This window comes from Thalia democratica, chromosome 4 (genome assembly GCF_965202585.1).
Source record: "Thalia democratica chromosome 4, ktThaDemo2.hap1.1, whole genome shotgun sequence".
NCBI lineage: Eukaryota > Metazoa > Chordata > Thaliacea > Salpida > Salpidae > Thalia > Thalia democratica.
This window is the reverse complement of record NC_139168.1, coordinates 35368424-35390269: the sequence shown is the minus strand read 5'-3', so window position 1 is coordinate 35390269 and position 21846 is coordinate 35368424. Positions and strand designations below refer to the sequence as shown.

General features: G+C 24.1%; 1 protein-coding gene across 1 annotated transcript; it reads right to left on the bottom strand.

Annotated features, from left to right (window-relative positions):
- Positions 1 to 328: 328 nt before the first annotated feature.
- LOC145834083 (leucine-rich repeat-containing protein 49-like) lies at positions 329 to 15252 on the bottom strand. Its single transcript, XM_082941419.1, has 18 exons — positions 15172 to 15252; positions 13169 to 13350; positions 11818 to 11885; positions 11524 to 11621; positions 11278 to 11432; positions 9065 to 9268; positions 8787 to 8925; positions 8082 to 8215; positions 6669 to 6816; positions 6419 to 6490; positions 5221 to 5333; positions 4257 to 4334; positions 2824 to 2930; positions 2353 to 2459; positions 2011 to 2199; positions 1698 to 1836; positions 1459 to 1529; positions 329 to 781 (listed from the first exon to the last, which is right to left on the bottom strand). The coding sequence occupies exons 1-18, from the start codon at positions 15226 to 15228 to the stop codon at positions 578 to 580; spliced, it is 2265 nt and encodes a 754-aa protein (XP_082797545.1). The 5' UTR covers positions 15229 to 15252; the 3' UTR covers positions 329 to 577.
- Between the last annotated feature and the right edge of the window lie 6594 nt (positions 15253 to 21846).

Sequence of the window (21846 nt, the reverse complement as noted above, 5' to 3'; positions counted from 1 at the left end):
AAAAGCCTAATATTGATAATAAAATCATCAAATAGAAACTGTGATCCAAATAATCTTTTAATCCCCATAAATTGAAGTTTAAGTTGTTAAAGATTTTCAGTACTAACTAATCAAGCTTTATATTTAAAACTTGATTCATATTATGTATATAAAAGGGCTCAATAAATGTTTTCATAGAAAGATAACAAACATAACTCTTTAAAGATTCACTAGTGAAAAAAAAAAGTTTAATAAATGTACAACTTAATTTAATTGGATCAATTGCATAAAATAAAGATAAACAACTTTCATAATAAATAAAAAATAAACACAGTGATAGTAGGTAGTTTAAAGTTGCTTATGGCACATTTTAAAAATCTTAAAGAATACAAAGGTTTTTTAAAACAAAATTCATGATTGAAAAGTAACTTAATCCCGTTCAGTATAAATGGATTAATACTTATTGAATTGATTCACAAAAAATACAAATTAATTTTGGCGTTGAACGTTTTTACTAAACAAAAAAATTTGGCCGAGAAAAAAATCCTAGGAAAAACAATAATGAACAGTTTGAAACTAAAATCTTATTTCAAAGCATTCAAGAGTTCTCAGCGTAGAACTTGGAAGCTTCATTTCGAACGAAGCTTTCGACGTCTTGCATTCTAAGCACCGCGTCTGCCGCCATCTCGACAAAGGTGCCCGGCCACGAAAGACGAAACTCATTTTGCTTGTCAGCAGTGCTGCACGAGTTCCTGCAAACTTCCTCAACAAACTTGCTTGTGTTTTGATCAGCAGTTTTGACCTGAAAAAATGCGCTATTCGGTAAATTTTAGACAACTATCCGTTTTTTTTTTGTTAGTTAAAACTTTACACGTACCTTTTCACATACGACATCGGGAAATTATAATTTTCTAATTTAAAGTATACGACACACTCTTTAAGCAGAAATGAAAAAGTAACATTGTAATACAAAAATTTTCAAGTGTATAACTAAAAGAATTAAATTCATAAACTATTTTGTGAATTTAAGGTACAGTTTTTTATGCTAGTGTTTACTACAGTATACAGTACATATGTGCACAGTAGTACTTAAACTTATTTAAAAGTATTAAAAACTTATTTGCTATGCACGAAACTTTGATAACAATCAACTTTTTTTAAAGATGTGTTCTGCTTAATCTTGTTGTAAAATCCCGTTTTTAAGATATAAGTTCTAACAAGTAATTTAATTTAAACAAGTATTGTAACATCAGAACTCATTAATCTAATACTAACGAAGTCTTCTCTTCAGCGATCTACAGTACAGTTGTATTGAACTTAGAAAACTACTGGTCTTTTCTATTTTTATAACATGGTTTGATATATAAAATTAAAAACAAAACTTCATTTTTTTTAGAGATAATTAATATTCAAATGGATTATGCTAAATAATATCGCATTTAATAAAAAATATTTGTATATAACACCAACTGCACAAACTTGTTTCGTTTTCGTTTGATATTTTAAAGCACTAACTCCAATTGGCTCGATAACATTTGTAACATTTTTATCTGCAAAAAATACACTGACAATTAAAATAAATATATATATATATTGAGTTACCTTGTAAATAAGCATCACTTAAACTGTTTTATTTGAAATTTAAGACAAAAATAATTTAGCTTTAAGGAACAAAAAGTAAACTGCAAAGGTCAAAAAATTATAACAGAACCACATACTAGTTGATGAGATTTTATTTCGGTTTTTTTGATTATCAGAATATATTTTCGATAGTCGATATTGGGAAAGTTTTGAAGTGGTCGCCAGCGTAAGATTTCCAAAAACTTTTTCACTTTGCACAATTTCTTTGTCAGTAATCTGTATCGAATAATTTATGGTAAGATAGAGCGTTTTAATGATGTTAATCAAAATTTAAGACTGTCTACTGATAATCAAAACGAATAAAATATAACTCACTAGCATTAGTATTGTAAATAAACTCAATATAATTAAGTTAAAATTTTAAGTAGAACTGTTTTAAAGAAAACTCACCATGCGGTCATTAAGAAACTGCAAGCCCATGAACTTCAGTCTGAAAACGCAATACAACTTCCACAGATGCAGTTGGGTTACCGGGTTGGCGTCTCCTTCCGATATGCACAAGTGTTTCAAATTGTGTAAACTGGAAATACTGTTCAGCTGCGGCAGAGATTCCACTGAACACTCGTTCAGCACTAGTTTCTGCGAGTTTTTTTGTTTGTATGAAACTAAACTTTATATGAAAAATAAAACTATACTATTTTGAAGGAAATTTTCAAAGCAAATATGATATTAAAAGTTTTGCTGCTATTGGTTTTTATAGAAACTAAAAACAAGCATAAACATTTTAATCACCTGAAAAGACGGAAATTTGGTGCGCAACAGCTCAAAATACTGAGTCAACTGAACGAATTCAATAAAGTAAACTTCAATCGTGTGTATGGTTGAGCACAACTGTGGGCCTGATTCAAAATGCAGTTTTGTATATAACAGACCACTTTTAATTTATTTTAATAATGTAAAGTTTGTACCGTACTTAAGCAAAATATAGCGAGATTCGTCAGTATAAAAATTTTAAGCTATAGAATAATTCATAAAATATTGAAACTAAAATAGTGAGCTATGGTTTTAAATTTATTCTTTGCCTAAAAAACAATACATGAGTTATTTCTCATTTAAAAAGTTTAATAGTTTATATTTTCAAACTCAAATAAAAATCATAGACTTGTGAATATGAACAACTGTTTTAAACATGTTATATTTTAAAGAATAAAATTAATTGTAAATTATTAATAACCAAACTTAATATTTTAATGTTAAACTTACTAGAGTATTTTTCTAAAACATTTAGAGAACCGTTCCCAAACAAATAAAGTGTTGACTCCTCGATATCAGTGAGAAATAACTTAGTTTCTTCTAGAGATTTATTGCTTCTGTATTAAAAAAATACTTATTAACATAGATATATTTTTAACAATGTTTTTTAATACATGATCTGAAAGAAACAAGTTTGTTAGATTAAAACGACAAGAGATTTTAAAATACTTAATTTATTAAAAGTTAGAATGTTTCCTGAGCCAATTTTATGAACTAGCATTATGATACTCTAAAAATAGATGTTAAGTACAAATCAGCTAACTTAAAACTCCGTTGAACTGCACTACTAATTATCCAAAGAAAACATCGTAATTTTTAATAAAATGAGTACTTTGAAATTTGTTGTTATCTAAATTTATAAACTTAGAATTGATATTAAATACTTTTTCACAATTTTTGCTCTTCAAATATATTAACAAGCTCGTCAAATAGGTAAATAGAATAACTTGTAAAGTGATTGTAACATAACTGTTAAATGTTTAAGTTTTTAAGCTGTGCTTAGTATACTATTTTTGACAGCTAATATACAAAAGAAACAAAGGTCTTGATAAAATACTAAATAACATTTGTTGTTCTCATTTGAAAACAAATATTCGAAATCTCAGAAACAATAAGTAGAAAAAGTTTAAACTTTGCCTAAAAAATGGCATATCAGATGGTTTAGTTATAGTTACTTAAGAAAATAATCAATTTGTGTATAATGATATTAAACGATTCAGTGATTTTAAGTTTTATTGCATATAACTTGCAGTATAAAGTTTGTCAAAAGGCTTTTTTAGGTTTAAGTTTAACTTTAATGTGTCATAGATGAGTACGTACATCTATAAAGTACGCACTAAATGTCAAAAATGAGTGTGATTTAAGATTTTTGAAAAAATGAAATTATATTTTTCTAAAATAATGAAGTTAAATACTCAAAACAGAATAGTTATTATTATACATTAAGCGTTGAAATAACAATAAAAGTTTTCAACTTTTACTATCTTCAACTTTTTGGTTTAATTTACATTTTTCAGATTTAATTTATAACCCTACAGGGTGAAACATTGTTTTATATTTAGAACTTATTAATAAAATCGGGTATAATAAATATATCAATAATCTTTTTTTAATCTATATAATCCTAATTAATTAAAAAAATATTTTTTAAGTGTATATGTTAGATATTATTCGGTGTGAAAAGAGTAAATTCGTCTCAAAATTGTTAAGTACAGATTTCATGTGAGCTAAGCACTTTTTCCTGTGTTCAAGGTGCGTACATTATCGATCACCTACTGTAGTTGTATACATTATACTAAAAATCAGTAGTATTCTAATGAATTGCAAATTTGCTCAACTAAATTACTTCAATTGAACAACATACATGCTAAAAAAAAGCTTACACTTTATTTAGTAGATTAATTTCTTCGTTGGTCTTAGCTTCTGCGACCATTTCTTTAATCCAAGATTTTGTTTCAACCCTGCAATTGTGAGTTTTATAATAAAAAAATCACAGTATCTACTTAAAGCGAAATAGTACAAATAAAAAAGATAGATTTCATAGATAACTTTATGCAAAGTAGCAGTATTAACAAAACCTTATAGGAGGTAAAACTCTTTAAATGCCCCGAATGTTCTTTAAAGCAGACGAAGGTTTTATAAATAGAAAATGCACATTATTGCGTCACAAGTAACAAGTGGTGAACAATGGCGAAAGTGCTCATTATGTTTGCTTTTGTTGTTTCGCCAAGATAAATACTCGATAATATATTAAGGCTTTTTCATAATCTAACGCAAGGTATTAGTAGCGCTTTCAATGAATATGAAACTGTTTGCTGTTTTATAAGTTTTTGGAGTGTAAAATAAAAAACTGTTAAAATTACTTCAATAACGGCTAAAACTTTTTTTAATATCGAGAAAACATACCTTTGTTTAATGAAAACATTTGCAAACTAAAAAAAAAAAAAAAGACTAGTAAAAAAACAATCTGTTTTTTTAATTAGTTTTATGAAACCTCTTGCTCGTTATTTATCTTATAAACAGTTGCAATAGCACATTACAGTCAAACTTTCAAATAGATAAATTTTAAGTAGAACAAAAAGCAACATTTAAAATATTAAAGGTAAAACTATTAAAAGCTGTGTTTTTTAATAAAACAGCTTCATTAATGATGATGATTTAAAAATAAAAATATACCATGTACATTTAGTACTAAATAAAAAGCAAGGAAATAAAATATAATTATATAACTATTTTGTTTTATAAGGTTTTCAATTTAATACTTAAAAAACAAAAATATTTTTGTTTAAGAAATTATTTTTATCTATAAAAATTTAGTGTACAACGATAAAAACTTGATAAACTCACACATTATCAGTGGTTAACTTTAACTCCGACTTAGTTTTGTTAAAAGGATATTTGCATCTCCAATTAATAGCACAATTGTAAATCAAAGATCGTTTTCTTTCTTTTTCCAATCCCTGAAATTGTCTAAGTTGTGATACGAAGCTAAAATTTTAACTAAATTATTTTATAATAAAAAATTTGTATTTGAATGTCGTAAAAGCCTGGGTCAAAAACTACAACATAAATTTCAAGACTTTAAACGAATTGATAGTCTGTTATAAGATTTTAAAAGATATAACTAATTCAAAACTTAACAGAGCATATATTTAAAAAGTATAGTACAGAATTAAAATATAACTAAAACTTGTGAAATAAAGTAGCCAAGAGCTAGCAGTGCAATATATGGATAATGCAATAAAAACATAAAGAGTATCTATTTTAGTTAGCAGAACTATAATGAAATTCTAACAACTATAAAATATTTTTGAGTTAGTCTCCACGCCAGTTTTTATGAAGATACTCGGAAAATTTTATGTGTTATCATAATATTTCAAAAAATCTTAATTACTTTGTTCAAATCTAAAGCTAAAGTTGACAGTTAAAATCAAGTTGTATTATGTTCTATTCTAATAAAGACAATTGAATCATATAATGAGTGAATTGAGTAATGAAAATAAAACACAAATAATACATATATATATATATAATTTTTTCTTCAATGATCTATTGTGCACAACTTCACTATTTTATTTAACAAGCGTGTCACTCTTTACTTATATCAAACAACAAGAAAATATTAGTAAATAAAACAGTTTTCTCCTTTGTAATAGTTGTACAAAATAAATTGCTTTGAATAAAACGTAGTGATTTTTTGGTTCTTTTATATCCTAAATTATGTGTAAAATATTGTTTACTAAAACATTTTTATTAATCGTTGGTGTAAAAGTGTAGCTTCGTTTTTATTATTTAAATGATAAAATACTTGAGCACTTATAAAAGTCAAAAAAAAAATCAAAATATATCGGCAGTAACCATTTTTAAGACTTTCAGAAACCAATAATTATCTTAACTCTACTATTTTTTTTTTACTAAACTCTTTTAAAATACTTAAATGATATCATTTTTTATAAGTCTTATAAAACTTAGTCCGAGTTAACGTAAGGCAATGCAAAATATATCAGTATTTTAAGTAGTTAAGAAATAAGTAAAATTTGAATACTTTTCTGTGAAGTTCTCTTTTCTCCTCTTGTTCTTTCTTCAACAAGTTGTTTCCTATTCTATGTTCTTCATCCTTAAAAAACGTTTATTTTAATAAAGATTCTTAAAATTATACAATAATTGTTTGCAGTTTTCAAAGAGAACCAGAAAAAACAAGTTTGTATGGCTTTTCTTAAAGAATTTTTTTGATAAGCTTTAATGGCACAACTTGATTTTGATCTTTTATTGCTTAAAAAATTATCAAGACTAACAGTTACTCTTTTCATGTCGAGCTGCTTCAGCAGTTTCATGTTTTTAATGACAATTTGTTTATAATGAGCATCGCTGTTGAACGGGTTTCCATCCAGTGTAACTTCTAACAATGATTCAGACTCACCTAAACAAGCAATGTCTTCCCAACTAAAAAGGGAGGGATATTATTTAGCTACCAAAAACTCAAGTATTAAATGTTTTAAACTTGTTTTTTTGTAATTAAACTTAATAAAACTTTATATTAACATTTATTTTATAATATTATTCAATAATATTTTTTTTTTTGGTATTCTAATTGAATAATTTAACTTTTTGACTAACAAACTAACTATTATGTTAGTCAAAAAGTCAAATTATTCAATTAAAATACCAAAAAAAAAAAAAATTATGAATAGATATATAATTAGAAATTAAGAATAAATATAAACAAAAAATACACACTTAACTAATAAAACTAAATTTTGATTTTGAAATACATTAGTAATTTTACGTGTTAAAAAATGTAAACAGTACATTCATTATTGAGGTTTACTAATAAAACATTTCAACTGTGTATAACAACCTCTTACAACCAATAAACATTTTGCTTGTGGTTCACCACACACAAATGTTGATAAAATACTGAATTATCATATAAAAAAAACTAAAGATTTTTTATAGTCATAAATAGTTTAATAAGTATCAAATACTTACATAACCTGTTTAATACTTTGAAAATTTGTACATAAAACAGAAGAAAAATTTATAACTATGAAGTCTTTTATTTGGTATTAATTTATTATTAATATTGAAACATTTTAGTCTTTAAAATTAAAATTTCATATTTGACATTTTAAAATAAGTTTGGGATTAGTTTAGGACTAAACAACAACGTTTATCTAAAATAGATATAAACAAAGAAGATGACCTTGTAAAAAGCAAAGTTATTATTAAATTATTAAAGTTTACTACATAGAGTTGTATCCTCAAGTAACTAAGTTTTTTTAGTATATATACTTACATCAATAAACATCAAAATAAGATATATATATAACGTGTTTTGTAAATTTTCATATAACCATTTAAGTTAACTTTACTTTTTTTTTCAATATATATAGAGGTTCTGAATTTATGAAGAGGTGTATTATAAATTAGAAAAAAAAAACAGCTTTATTAAAAACATCTGGCCTCTTATACTTTTAATTTAACAGTTTTTAATTGATTTTTTCTAATTTGTGTTAATTCAACAACCGATTATATATAGATTTTAATAAATGTTTAACAAAAATTATGTAGTTTGTAGTTTCCATTTACATTAACTGTAAATAAGTATTTAGTGTATGTGCTTTAAGATAATTCATTATTTAATAAAATCGAATTATTTAATAAATTCAATGCCATACTTTTACTAAATGTGTACCTGAAAAACTTACTTTTCTATGTCATTGTAGCTAAGAAACAATCTCAGCAAACTAGGCAGTAAATCTATTTCTTCAATAGATGTTATGTTGTTTCTTCTGAGGTTGAGTTCAGTTAAGGTTTCCATTCCCTTTAAATTTGTGACAACCTAGCACAATTAATAAGTTGAGACAAAGCAAATAAACATAAAAATGTTTAAAAACAAAAGTATCCTATTTTATAGTTCTACCTTTAAATTAATAAAAACTCAGTAGAAAATATAAAGTTTAACATTTATTTAATAACAGGTTTATTTTTAAAAGTGTAGGTTATTTTATTTAATTAAATTGTTTTAAATTATAAGTAAAAAACAATGATAATTTACTTTTTTAGGTATAAACACAAAGTCTTTTTTACGCTTTTGGTTAAACTTACTAAAACGTCTAAACATTTAGTACGGAAACTCAACATATAAAATTAAATTCTTTTTTTAAACGTATACTTAATTTTTTGTATTATAAAATTTTGACCAATAGTAAATTTAAAATAACTTTATCTTATAAATGTCTTCAGTGTGTTTTTGTACTGATGAGCTCTTTAAGCAAAAATAAAATAAATAAATCTAATGTGTAATAAAATCATTTTTAGGGACACATTTTTTTAAGAAGTATAAAAAATACTATAAGCTATTTTAACTTCAAAGCTTTAAACTAAATAAATGTTAGTCTGTCACAAATTACCTCAATAAGATTTCCAGCAAGATTCAAAACTCTCAATTCACTAAGTTGGTTCAAATTTTTAATCTCTCTTATTTGATTACCGTGCAAATCTAGGACATCTAACTTGAGAAGATTTTTTAGTCCTTGTATTTTCGTGATTCTTTAAATTTTATAAATATTTTGTACTATAAGTAACATTACGTGCAAAATATGGTAAAATAAAGTTTTTAAATGATAACAAAACATAATATTTTGAATGAACATTTGATTTTTTAAAAATTATAAAAAAGTGTACTAACTTGTTTTTGCCAAGCATCAAAACACGCAAGCTTGTCAGTTGAGAGACGCCCACCATATTTTCTATTTTGTTGTCGTACAGGTCAAGAAATATTAGTCTTTGCAAGTGATTCAAGTTTTCCACTTTAGTGATAAGATTGTGTTGAAAGTTTAAAAGTCGCACTAGCTCTTCACCTCGTAATATTGGACAAACTTTTAAATTTCTCCTGTAATATGAAAATCTAAAGTAAGTTTGGTGTCTTTCACAATCATGGGGTCTAAACAAAAATAGAATAGAGTGAGTAAATTTATTCACTCCAGTTTATTTACAACAATGTTTTGAACTGTTTGTTATTTTCGAGTAAAAAGCTCTATAAAACCATATAACGACATTTGGACAAATAAATTCCACATAAAAAAAAACAGCAAAATGTAATGAGAAACTCAATAGGACTGAACTATCAAAATATACATGAAATTAAAAAAAAACTCAATAACGTGAAACATGAACTCAGATGAAAGATGATGCACAAGATTAGAGAAAATAAAATAAAATCATATGAAATTTTAAAAGAACTGCAAATTAAAAAAAGCACTTGGAAACAAGGAAAAAACCTTAAAATAAGATACAACCTAATTTGACATACCCTCTATTAAGGAATTTTTACACTAAAACTGAAAATAATGTATTAAATTGTTTTTACTTGATTGCTTATGTATTTTATGTTATTGTATCCAATTTAAAACTTTAAATGCCTTACCCTGTTGCCTTATATTTATGTATATATATATATATATATATATATATATAAATTATTGGAAAAATAAGATTTTAAAAAATACTGGCACACATGTTTCATAAGACTAGACGCCTTAATCATCAGCCAGTTAAATTTAAAATAAAAAGCACTTTGCAAAACATAGATGCAAAATTTGTACAAAAAATATTAAGTATTAAGTATAAAAATTAATAATTAAACTGATGATTAAGGCGTCTAGCCTTATGAAACATGTGTACCAGTGTTTTTTTAAATCTTATTTTTCTAATAAATTATTTAAAAGCCCTTCAAGTGGGCTCAGTAGAAGGTGTTCAAGTTTAAATAATAACCTTATTTTATATGTAAATAAATATATATATATATATATATATATATATATATATATAAATATATACTTATTTTTACTTTCATACATGTACACTATTTTAAATATTAGTTATAAACACCATTATCATTAGTACTATTAAATATTGTTAATATTACTACAACAAAACTTTAAATCATGAACTTTAAAAGTTTCTTTACTTGTAACAACATTAAGTTAAATTAACTAAAACCTTTATAACTTTTTAAACTTTTAACGCTTACTAACAACTACAAATGTAAACTTTTTTACCTTATAATTTTAATTTATGTATAGTACTTGGTGTAATTATTTCAATTCTTACTATTAGTAAGCAATTTATATTTAACTTGTATAAAAGTTGTTAGTATAACAATCTTATTGTTACTATGCAGTTTTCTTGCCCATTTTTCACCAAACTCATTTAACAGTGCTTTTTACATTAAAAGCCATTCAGGACAAAACTCTAGTCTAATAAAGTAACTATAAGTGATACTAAATACCTATATTATGCTTAACTCTAAAATATACAGTAAAGATACAATCGAACAGCCATAGCTAGTAAAAATACATAAGTGCAATATAGTATATAGTTGTGACTAAGCAATTACGAATGTTAAATGGATAACTTTTTAAAAAAACAATAAAATAAATAGATTTATAAATTCTTAATTTTTAGTTTGGAATAAAATATTTAATACTGTATTACGTACTAGAAGATGTAGATTTAACAAAAGTAACTAGTAAACATAAGTTACTATTTTCAAACACACACATATTTAACCTTACTTATATGTTTTTAAATTTTGCTCAGTTATAATTAAATAAACAAACCAACTAATTACCACAGTGTATATTACTTAATCCACTTTACAGTTAACTAAGTCTCTAAAGCAAAGAAGACTTTTTCGTAAGTTTAAAACATTCAGATATTATTTTAAGAATAAATCCTTCCAGATCCTTAGAAAAAAGTATTTTAACTATTTACAAACCAAAACAACAACTTTAAAAACACTAATGCATAACTACAAATGTTCTAAAGTTTTGATCTTAGGAAACATAACAGATTTTAAACAAGAGTATCAAATACAAAAAATCATATGAAGAAAAACACCTATCCAAATTAATTCTGTCAGGGTTGGCTGATTTTTCATCAGGAGTCCTGTATACTATAGGAACGCCCGGATAATGAACATTCTCAGCAAACAAAACTTTTTCTGCCGAAGTCGTCACAGCTGCGACTGGCTTGCTTGTTTCGTACACATGGTCCTTGAAAAAAGATAAAAACATGTTTTGTAAAAACTAAGTTACATTTGCTTTAATAAAATACAAACAAAGTGATACGCAAACCACAACATACATCATTGTTTTGAAACTTTGGAGAAGAAGTAAATTTGTGCCTCGAACTTATAACTTTCTGCTCTTTTTTAGCAAAAAAGGAGGTGGTGTTATTGAAACCTGGTTTAAAGAATAGTTAATTTAACTGAACTTTTTAAAATATAATTTACTTAAGATTGAAATAAATGATTTCATATATTTACAATGCTAGTAAGATATATTGTTAGGGATAGTTTTTATAAAATTAAAACATAGCTAGAGTATAAAAAGAAGTCTATTTAAACGTTTTACTTTGTGATATTTCAAAGAAACTAACCTAACTTTTTTATAGGATTAACAAGATAATTATGTGTAGGTTGATGATTATCGCTGCTAGAAGAGTATCTAAAAAGCAATTATATTTAACCAAGTTATTAAACAACCAATATAATATAAAGTAAGGGCACAATATCAAGTAAACAACTGTAATTTTATCATAATTAAAAAAAATACCTAAAAAGTGAAAAGATTAAACTTTAGCAATGTTTTAAAAATAAAAAGATTATGAAGACATTAAAACAGAAAGTAAGATAAAAAAATTTAAAAAATTATAAAAAATTGCTAAGTTATAGTAAAGAATTAGGTAATTTGGTATAAAATAGTCTAAACTTCACAGATTGAAACACATTAGATTGTGTAAAAAAAAATTCTACAGATGTAAAGGTTATTATAATAATAGCTGTAAGTTTAACTTCAAACATTAAATTTTTCATCGAGTGCTTTATTTAAGTATGATACAAACAAAAAATAACACCTTTTTTCAACTCAAAACATAAAAATGTATGATTATACTCTAGAATTAAGTTTGTTAAAAATAATCCAAAGTTTCAAAAAGTTTTGACATCTGAGAACTGTGTTTTACTTAAAAAGAGTTGTTAGTGTTATAGATCAAATCAAGATTTAAAAACGTAAAAAGTAAACTAATAAACTGCTTAGTAATAAATAGTGTGATTACACAATGTTTTTTGCACATACTTTTTTTTTAAGTTTTATGTAACTTTTGTTGAAGAAAAACTTCAATTAGTTTAGAAATTACTCAGTTTAACAGAAAAATCAAGTTTGAATTATTTAAGAAGTATTACATGATTATCTATATTAGTAACTTTTAAGTAATACTTTATCACCAATTCTTATAAAATTTGAGATTAGATCAGTATAGGAATTTATTTTGTTTTGTATAAAAAACATTTTTTTAAACAAAAAAATTTGAATATAAGTACTTTTTTATTAAAAAAATATATTTTAACTTAAGGTTTTTATGCAAAAAAAAAACAAGGAGATAAATTCTAAGTAAATAGTATTTAAATCTTCAAAAAAAAAACAAATGAAAAAAACAACTACAAGACCAATGTTTTTTAATAATTAGTACATATTAAAAATTAACAAACATTTTTCATAATGAAAATAAAGATTAACTTCTTTGCATTCACACAAAAACAAATTGTAATGTTTGCAAAATATATCAAGCAAAATATACTATGTAATAAAACAAAATGCTAAAAAAGCTTAAGTTTTCAAAATTCTGACTAAAAAAATATAACAAAATTAAATTTACAGTAAGAAATTTAAACATTCCGTTAGACCTATCTGTGAAAATTATTTTGATTCTAAAAAACTAAATAGTAAACTTTCTTGTTGCTATTGCTTCAGAATTCCTAATGGTAGAACTTTGGTTGTTTGTAAGTTTGCTTTCTTTTGAAACTACATATCTGTGTTTGTGCTTGTCCAAATTTTGCTGACTCTTCAGCTTGTTATGGACTTGATTACCCAAGTTTGTGTTTAATGTTAAATGCACGTGATGAGCTGCATGCTAAAAGTTAAATAGTTTGGAATAGTTCATGTTAGTAGTTTAAATGAAACTTTAATTATTACACTTATGTAATTAAAACGTTTTTTATTATTTTTTTATTTACTTAGTTTATGTGAAACAACTACCATAAATTTAGTTATTGTTGTATTAACATACTTTGATTTAAAATATAACTTAAAATTTTGTGAATGTGATTAGTTTACTACAATATATAGTATTCAAATACTACTAACAAATATTTTAAATGTTGTACTAATAAATATTGTAAATGTTGTACCAACAAAAAGATTAATCATATGTTTTTTTAAGATATACGAATCAAAAACTAGTTTTGGTCCTACATTTTTTTCTCAAGCATTTTATAAATCTGCATATGTACAAAAATACTTTCAATTCAACTTGAAATACAATACAAACAATTAAAACGGACAAAAATAAACTAAATAAACTTTGATACTTATTTAACTAACACAAATTATACCATAAAATGTTCAGGTAACATTAGAATTCTTTTTGAAAAAGGTATGAATGGAAGTCAAAAGTATGTAACTATTGTAAATTACTTAGCAAAATAAAAAAGCTTGCAAATGAGTATTGTAAAGTTAGTTAATTTAGTCTTTATGTTTGGCAAAGCAGTAAAGCGATTTAATATGAAAAGTAGTATGTAATCTATTTTGTTGTACTCTTTGTATTGTGATCTATCTTACGTATATTTTATATATTAAATGTTTTTAATGATTAAAAAATATAAAATATACATAATATCAAGTTTCTGTGACTTTTATTGTCTTTAGGGTTTTTAAACTTTATTGATCCACTAATTAATGGTTGTTGTTTCACTTTTTTTTTTTAAATAGATTACATACTACTTTTCATATTAAAGTGCTTTACTGCTTTCCCAAACATAAAGACTAAATTAACTAACTTTACAATACTAATTAAATAGCTGTCTTAATGTTCATATATATTGTGACGTATTTATTGGATGTATTTTGTTTAATCATTGGTAACTGTAAAATAAATTTGAATTAGTTATTCTTACCACTAAAATAAGTGGTTTGTTTATATTATGATTTGTGGTTTTGTTGTGTATTTTAGTTTACGTTACTTATTTTAGACTTAATAATTACAAGTATTATATAGTTTTATAACAGTCGGATTTAACATTAAGTATTTTACCTATTATTAACTATCTGTAGAAATTATTTTATTCTAGTTTTAATGAACACATGTATACACCTACTTTAGCTTATATTCTTTCATTACAGTATTTATTTTTTACAGAACCCAGTTAAAGTGTGTTGATTCATTAATACACAGAAACGTATGTTGTTACAATAAAGGAAGATTACTGTATAATTTGTTTTTATTTATATTCCAGTGAACTTGTTTTACTAGGATCTTTTCTTAGCAAACACTTAAATCTATATTTGAACAGTTTTATCTTGTAAACTTATTTTAGCCATATCTGAAAAAAGTTTAATTTTTTTGAAATAAAAAATGTGCATGTAGATCTAATTAATAAGATTATGATGATAAGATATTTTCATTTTTCAACATTTATTAAAATAGATATGATGAACAATATCACAGAATTATTCAAACTTGAACTGTTGTAATTTGAAAAGTTATGCACCCTTAAGTTAAAACTGGTAGCTGACTGTTTTTCAAGTATAATTTAAACATAAAAAATACAGTTTACTCTGAGACGAGATAAAGTAATTGAAAAGTTTTTATTTAGTTATTCAAATATAGCACAAAGTATCTAAAGTACAGCTTATAATTCTAATTATAAACTAAAAACTAAATTAAAAAACTAACAACATCTCTGTTTGGCTGTAACGGATTTCTGGAACGAATTTTACCACCATGGTACATTTCAGAGAATTTAAAGCTAATAAACCTAATAAAAAAATTAATTAATTAATAAAAAAACTTCATCTTTGTTGTAATAACTGGTTATATTCTAGTAAACAATAAAAAAATAATGTACATTATTATCCATTTGAAATTAAAATTATTTAAAAAGAATAAAATTTAATACTAAGTACATCAAAGTAAAAGAACTAATGTTACAACTTAAATTTTAGATAACATTAGTTAGTTGTAACTTAAGTCAAAACATATAAGGTGGATTTTAAGCAGTTAATAAACTCCTAATACAAAATATTCTATCAACTCAATTAGTATAACAACTACAGGGTTGCCACTCTTAAAAGCAAACAAATAGCCTGAGCAACCAAAAACTAGCCTGATTAAGCCATAGATAAAATAAAAATAACATGTTGTATAAGTAAAAAAAAATTAAAAAATGGCTTGAATAGAAATATAAAGTTAAAACTATAACAAAATAAAATAATAGCTGGAGAATTAATAATAACGTCAAGCTAAAAATTTAAATTTAGAGTATAATAAAACCTACTCTAAAGTTAAAAATCTAAACTAACCTTAAAGTCTTTGTTTTTAAAATAGCCTGATTAGTTTTAATGTAGCTAAAGTTACCATGATTCCTTTTTAAATGTTATAGTAGTTTTATAACTAATTTTTTTAAACTTTTTATTAAAAGTATTAAACAAGTTATGTTCTTAACTAATCAATAGAGAAAGTATGATAATGTAGAAATTAAAAGTTCAATATTTCAATTATTATATGAAAAAAAACTCTTTGTAATTTAAACACTCTTCTACTTCAGGTAAAATGCTTAATACAGGGTTGCCACTGGTTTTTAAGAAATATCTTCCAGGTTTTTGAAAGTACACATTGTTGGGGCTATTCTTAGTTTTATAAATTTGTGTATGCTTTGTTTTATAAAATAAATCATGTTGAGAATTAAAGCCTGTTTAGTCATTAACAGTAAGTTTCTAAAACAATATAAAAATAAACAAAAGTATTAGGTAACTTATCAATAGTCTACAAGTAGAACTTTGACAATAAATAGTTTAAAATATTGACTCTTGAAGAATAATTGGACACAAAAATCAAGTCGTATTGGTAAGGCATCAGTCACTTTTGCTTGTGTGACTGCAAAAGTTTGGGATAACCAGCAGTTAAACATTTGCACAAAGGCTAACGCTTATTGTTTGTGTGTATGCAGTATTCTAACAGGAGTAAAAATCAAAAAACCAACACCTTCCACTTACAACGCCTCCATTCTTGGAATAACATGGCAACTACCACTTACCAGCATGTACTTTACTCTCAATCATCCCAGGCTTTGCTGCCTTGGTCAAGTTCTAAGGATAGGTGAAAAGCAAATTTTAAAGTCTTTGTTGTATAGCAGCTGCTTGTTGGCAAAGCAACCAAGGTCATCAAAAATTATGTTTTAATAACAAAGTAAGCTCAACCTTTAAAGCTTGAATATAAGAACAGATCAGTGGGAGTTGCTTGGAAATGTCTGCAGCAAATGGTGATCTACTGTACATAAAAGACTGAAAGAAAGGAAGCAGAACAAATTTTATCTGCTTTATTATTTTATTTGTATGCGTTGTTTATTATTTGTTTGTTTTTATTCATGGCATCACTGTGTTTAAAGTTTATGTTTTATTTTTATTCTTCTATGCACAATATACATAATTGCTGATATTTCTGATAGTGGGTTTGTAAAAATAAAAGGTAAAAATTTTAGTATTGGTTGGATTATTTTAGGTAATAATATTTATTATTTATAACAAAAGTAATACTTGATTAAAAAGGTACTTAAGTGTACTTTTTTTTTGTATTCATGGAGTTTTATGTGACAAAAATATTGCCAAGTTTTGAATTCAGCCATTATTATAAAACAACAATTAAGTTGTTTAGCTGACTATTTTATAAAGCTACTACACAGATAAATACTGGGACAAAACTGTATTCAAGAATCTTAAAAATAGACTAATTTAAGTAAAACCTACAAAACTTTAAATAAATTTTTACTGAAGCATTATAAAACAGAACAAAACTAAGCTTGTGTTTATAACAAACTTTAGTTTAAAAACAAGTGTGCTAGCCTCTAACTAAACTCTAACTCCCTTAGTTTGTGTTTTATTTTTTTTACAATTTTACTTATGACCAAAAATTAAGTTATTACAGTCTAAGATTAGAAATGTAATTTTGATTTTTTGAATTTTGTAGTGTACTTTTTATTACTGAAAAAATAATTTTTTAACAAAATATTGACTCATAGGTTAAAAGTAATAATTTTATAAGGATCACAAAAACTTTTAAGTTATTTTAAAGAATAATTGGAAGCTAAAAATAACACTTCTTAGTTAAATATATATTTATGGACTTTGTTTTTACAAACTAGAGTATCTAAAAAAACAGTCATAAATTGTAATAACTAGCACATTGATTGTAATTTCAAAAAGACCTGTTTACATATTATAACTTTAAATCTCATAAGTTGAAATTTCAATGTAATTACTGTAACCTTTTGCAAATCTATGCACTCTTGATTAGTTACAAGTTTTAAAATTTTTAAAACTTTTATTAATTTTTTTTTCATTGAAAATTTTATTAATTTAAGTAGTTATTTAAATTTCTTTCAAAATTCTTATAATAAAAAATTTTCTTAATAGTGAAAGGAAAACATAAGTAGGTATATTTCCTACCCTTTTTACACACTTTTACTGTGGTCGCAATGTGCATGAATTTGCAAGAGGTTACTGACTTGTTTTTTTTTAAAGTTTAAAATTTAAACAAGCAAATATCAGAAAGAAACTTTGAACTTTTTTTAATCTGCTTATAACTATAAGCAAAGATATCTTTCGCATACTAGCATTCAAGTATCTTTAAAAATTATTATTTTATCAAAAAAAAACATTGTTTGTTCTGTACTTCTTCTCCTTTTACAAAATAGAGATGTCTAATTGATTCTTTACTAGATAATAATTCATCAGATTTGGCAAACTGCTGAGGTCTGCCAAGAAAAACTTTCTGGCTTAAGATAAACTTTCTAACTAAAAATAACTAAAGCAGAAGAGTTAAAATTAAGATTTTTTTTAATGATTTTTACAAATATACTCTTTATGGCTTGTGATAAAGATTTATTTATTTTATGTTTATTTTATCACACATTAGCGGTTAAATTGTACATATTTTTCGAGAGTAATTTTTTCTTAAATTTAGTCATTATAAATTTTTTTCAGTATATGTCAATAAGGCTTGTTCCTCATAAAACCCCTGTGCTAACTTATAGTAATATCTTATACTATCTTAAAATTAACTAATTTTAGTAAGTTAGTAATTTTATGTATTTTTATGTTAATTCTAGAGGGGAGGTAGAATTACAGCAGAAGACAAATTGCTTGCTTGACCTTCAAAAAACGTTGAGTCTGATGTTTTTCTACCATAAAAAAAAATTTGCATTTATTAAAAAATGTTATAAAAGTTAAATAATTCTTGGTGGTGATTACAATAAAAAAAAATTATAACTGACTTTGTTGTAGATATTTTTTTTAAAGTAGTATACAACATACTTTTAATATTAAAAAAATGAACTACATTATAATTAATCTCAGTATTGTTCACTTTTTCTCTATAAATTTTAGTATTTTAGCAGTTAAGCATTTATGTTGCGTGTACTAAAATGGCCATTTAATGTTTGGCTAGTAAATAATTCTTTCATATAGTAATACTACAAACTGAATTCGCCATAAAATAAAAAAGGATTGATCGCAAATTTTAGTGCTTATTTAGAAATTTTTCATTAATTTGTTAATTTGTATTTACTTTTGTTTATTAATGTATGGATACTGAAGTTGAACATTAGTATATTTCATCAGAATTCTTATAATGGAATGAGAATTGAATATTTCTAGGGCAATTACACTAATATATTAAAAGTAAATTTTTTTTTTTCTCAAATCGGATTGATTGGCTAGCTTTTATTTATATTTTTTGAAATTTTAAAGTTCGAAGTTTTTAATTATTGCATAAAAAGAGGCAAATTTCGGTTTAATAAATGTTAATGATATCAACAACATTTTTAGATTAACTAAAGAAAATAATTAAAAAAACCTCTACTGATTAATCCTTGTTTTCTGGATAAATAAAGATGAAAACATAATTTTTATTGCTTTTTATTCAATTATTTGAAGAACTTTAATAAATTAGTTTTTATATTTTTGCTAGTTTTTATTTAATCTAAATGTGAAAGCTAAAAAACAACGCAAAATTTAATTTATCTCTCTTTCGTATTTAAACTTTAAGAATATAGAAAAAAAAATGAAAATAATTATTAAATTAAGCTTTTATTATTATTAGTTAAGTTAATCAAATTAATATTATAAGCCTATAAAGTTGTTTTTTAATAATTTTTTTGATAGATATAAGATAATTCAAAACTAATTTAATTTAAACAATATTTGAAAAAAATAGTTTTTAGAAATTGTCACATTGTTAAGTATTATTATTTTTAATTTGTAATCTTTTTTTTTTTTTAAATCGAGTATTTGGTCATTTGTTGAAGAGATTAATATACAATTATTTATTAAGTTTAAACACAAAGAATCTTGTTAGCTTTATACTTTACTTTCTTGTCAATTTATACATAACTGGTCCTGATAATTTATTTTCAATACATCTTAATTTTGAACAAATCAATTCTTAAATTTTAATTAGTAATAAAGTCTAATGAAAATCAACAACATTTTAGTCCCTGACCTTTATTTTCGAGTTATATAAAATTAATTTGGAAAATATTTTACTTACATTCATGGAGAGTTCCTTATCTCAAAAACAAATGTTTTAAAGTTGTTTACACTGATATAAAAAAAACTTTCGACACAAACGACTATTAAAAATATTGAGTCAGTATAGACTACATGAGTCCTTAGTTAAGTGGTTCAATAATTTTTTTATTCAGAGATCACAAAAAGTGGTCATTAATGATACACTGTCAGACCCTTTATCAATATACAGTGGTGTACAACAAAGTGGTGTAGTTGGTCCCCTTCCTTTTTTTCTAATCTACGTTAACGATATTAGTTCAATCATTGATATTAAAATTGATTTGAATTTTTTTGCAGATGATACAAAAATTTTACTATTTACTCTAGATAATATCTACAAATGACTAAAAAAAAATAAAACTCGATTTAAGTCCTAAAAATGTATATTCTAATAATTAAGAAAAACAATATGTCTGACCCAATTGACCTTTTAATCAATAAAACTAAGATACCAAAAGTTAAAGTTTTTATGGATTTAGGAATATATTTCTATGAAAGTTTTAAATCAAACGAACACATAAATCATTTATATAATGCTGCACAAATTTCATTTTATCAAATGTTGAAAGTTTTAAAACAAACTCAGCTACTATTCTGATAAAACTATTTAAAATATACGTTCATCGGAACTTCATCCTAAGCTTAAATACAATACTTAAATTTCATCACCCTGTTTAAAAATAGACATTGACAAAATTGAGTCTGTGCAAAGAAATTTTACCCTTTTGAGATGTAGTCGTTGCAACATATCTAATAGATCGTATAATAATAGATTGGTTAAACTTGGATTGAAATCTCTGAAATATAGAAGTTGGAAAATAGATTTACTTACGCTTTATAACATTACTAAACAAGATTTTCTCAGACAATTTTTTAGTTTTTCCCATAATAATTATCAGTTAAGAGGAAAAAATAATAAATAAAGTGTACATATACTTTTAACAACAGTCAGTGGCAAGGTTCATCTTTTCATAGAGCAAAAGACTATGTGGAACAAGTGACCACAGGATGTGGTATCGTGTCAGAGGGTGGAACATTTTCGCTTAAAACTAAAAAGACTTAATTTAAATAGTATAAGTATCAGTAAAATTTAGTAACTTTCCACCAAAACAATACAGAAGAAAAAATTTGTATAACATTTATCCCATCTAAATTAACTAGTAATTTCTAATTTTTTCTATTTGTAATACTAACTAGTTTTATTTCCCTACGCCTCCCCCCTAATAGGCTATTATTTTACTTTTATTAATTTTGTACAAATATGATTGTATGTACTACGTTATCGCTTTTTATATGAAGCAAATAAGTTTAAACTTATAAATGAGTTTTTTATAATTTTAACTTTGTTTAATGTTGGTTTATGTTTTTTTTTATGTTGAATATAATAATAATTTATTTTCTTTACTTTTTCTTCTTGTGTGTCTTGTTTAAGTAACTGAGGTTATGATTGCTGAGTACAACATTGCACAATAAAAAATATAATAACAATAATAATAATAATAGTAATAATAATAATAATAATAATAATAATAATAATAATAATAATAATAATAATAATAATAATAATAATAATAATAATAATAATAATAATAATAATAATAATAATAATAATAATAATAATAATAATAATAATAATAATAATAATAATAATAATAATAATAATAATAATAATAATAATAATAATAATAATAATAATAATAATAATAATAATAATGATAATAATAATAATAATATTAAAAATAATAATAATAATAATAATAATAATAATAATAATAATAATAATAAT

Excerpts from the sequence above, each read along its gene's own strand:
- LOC145834083 (XM_082941419.1), bottom strand. The coding sequence starts at position 15,228 with ATGTACCATGGTGGTAAAATTCGTTCCAGAAATCCGTTACAGCCAAAC. Across the intron at positions 5,334-6,418 it reads AAAGAGAACTTCACAGAAAA|GGATTGGAAAAAGAAAGAAA; the intron begins GTATTCAAATTT and ends AGACAATTTCAG. Across the intron at positions 1,530-1,697 it reads AAATAAAATCTCATCAACTA|ATAAAAATGTTACAAATGTT; the intron begins GTATGTGGTTCT and ends TATTTTTTGCAG.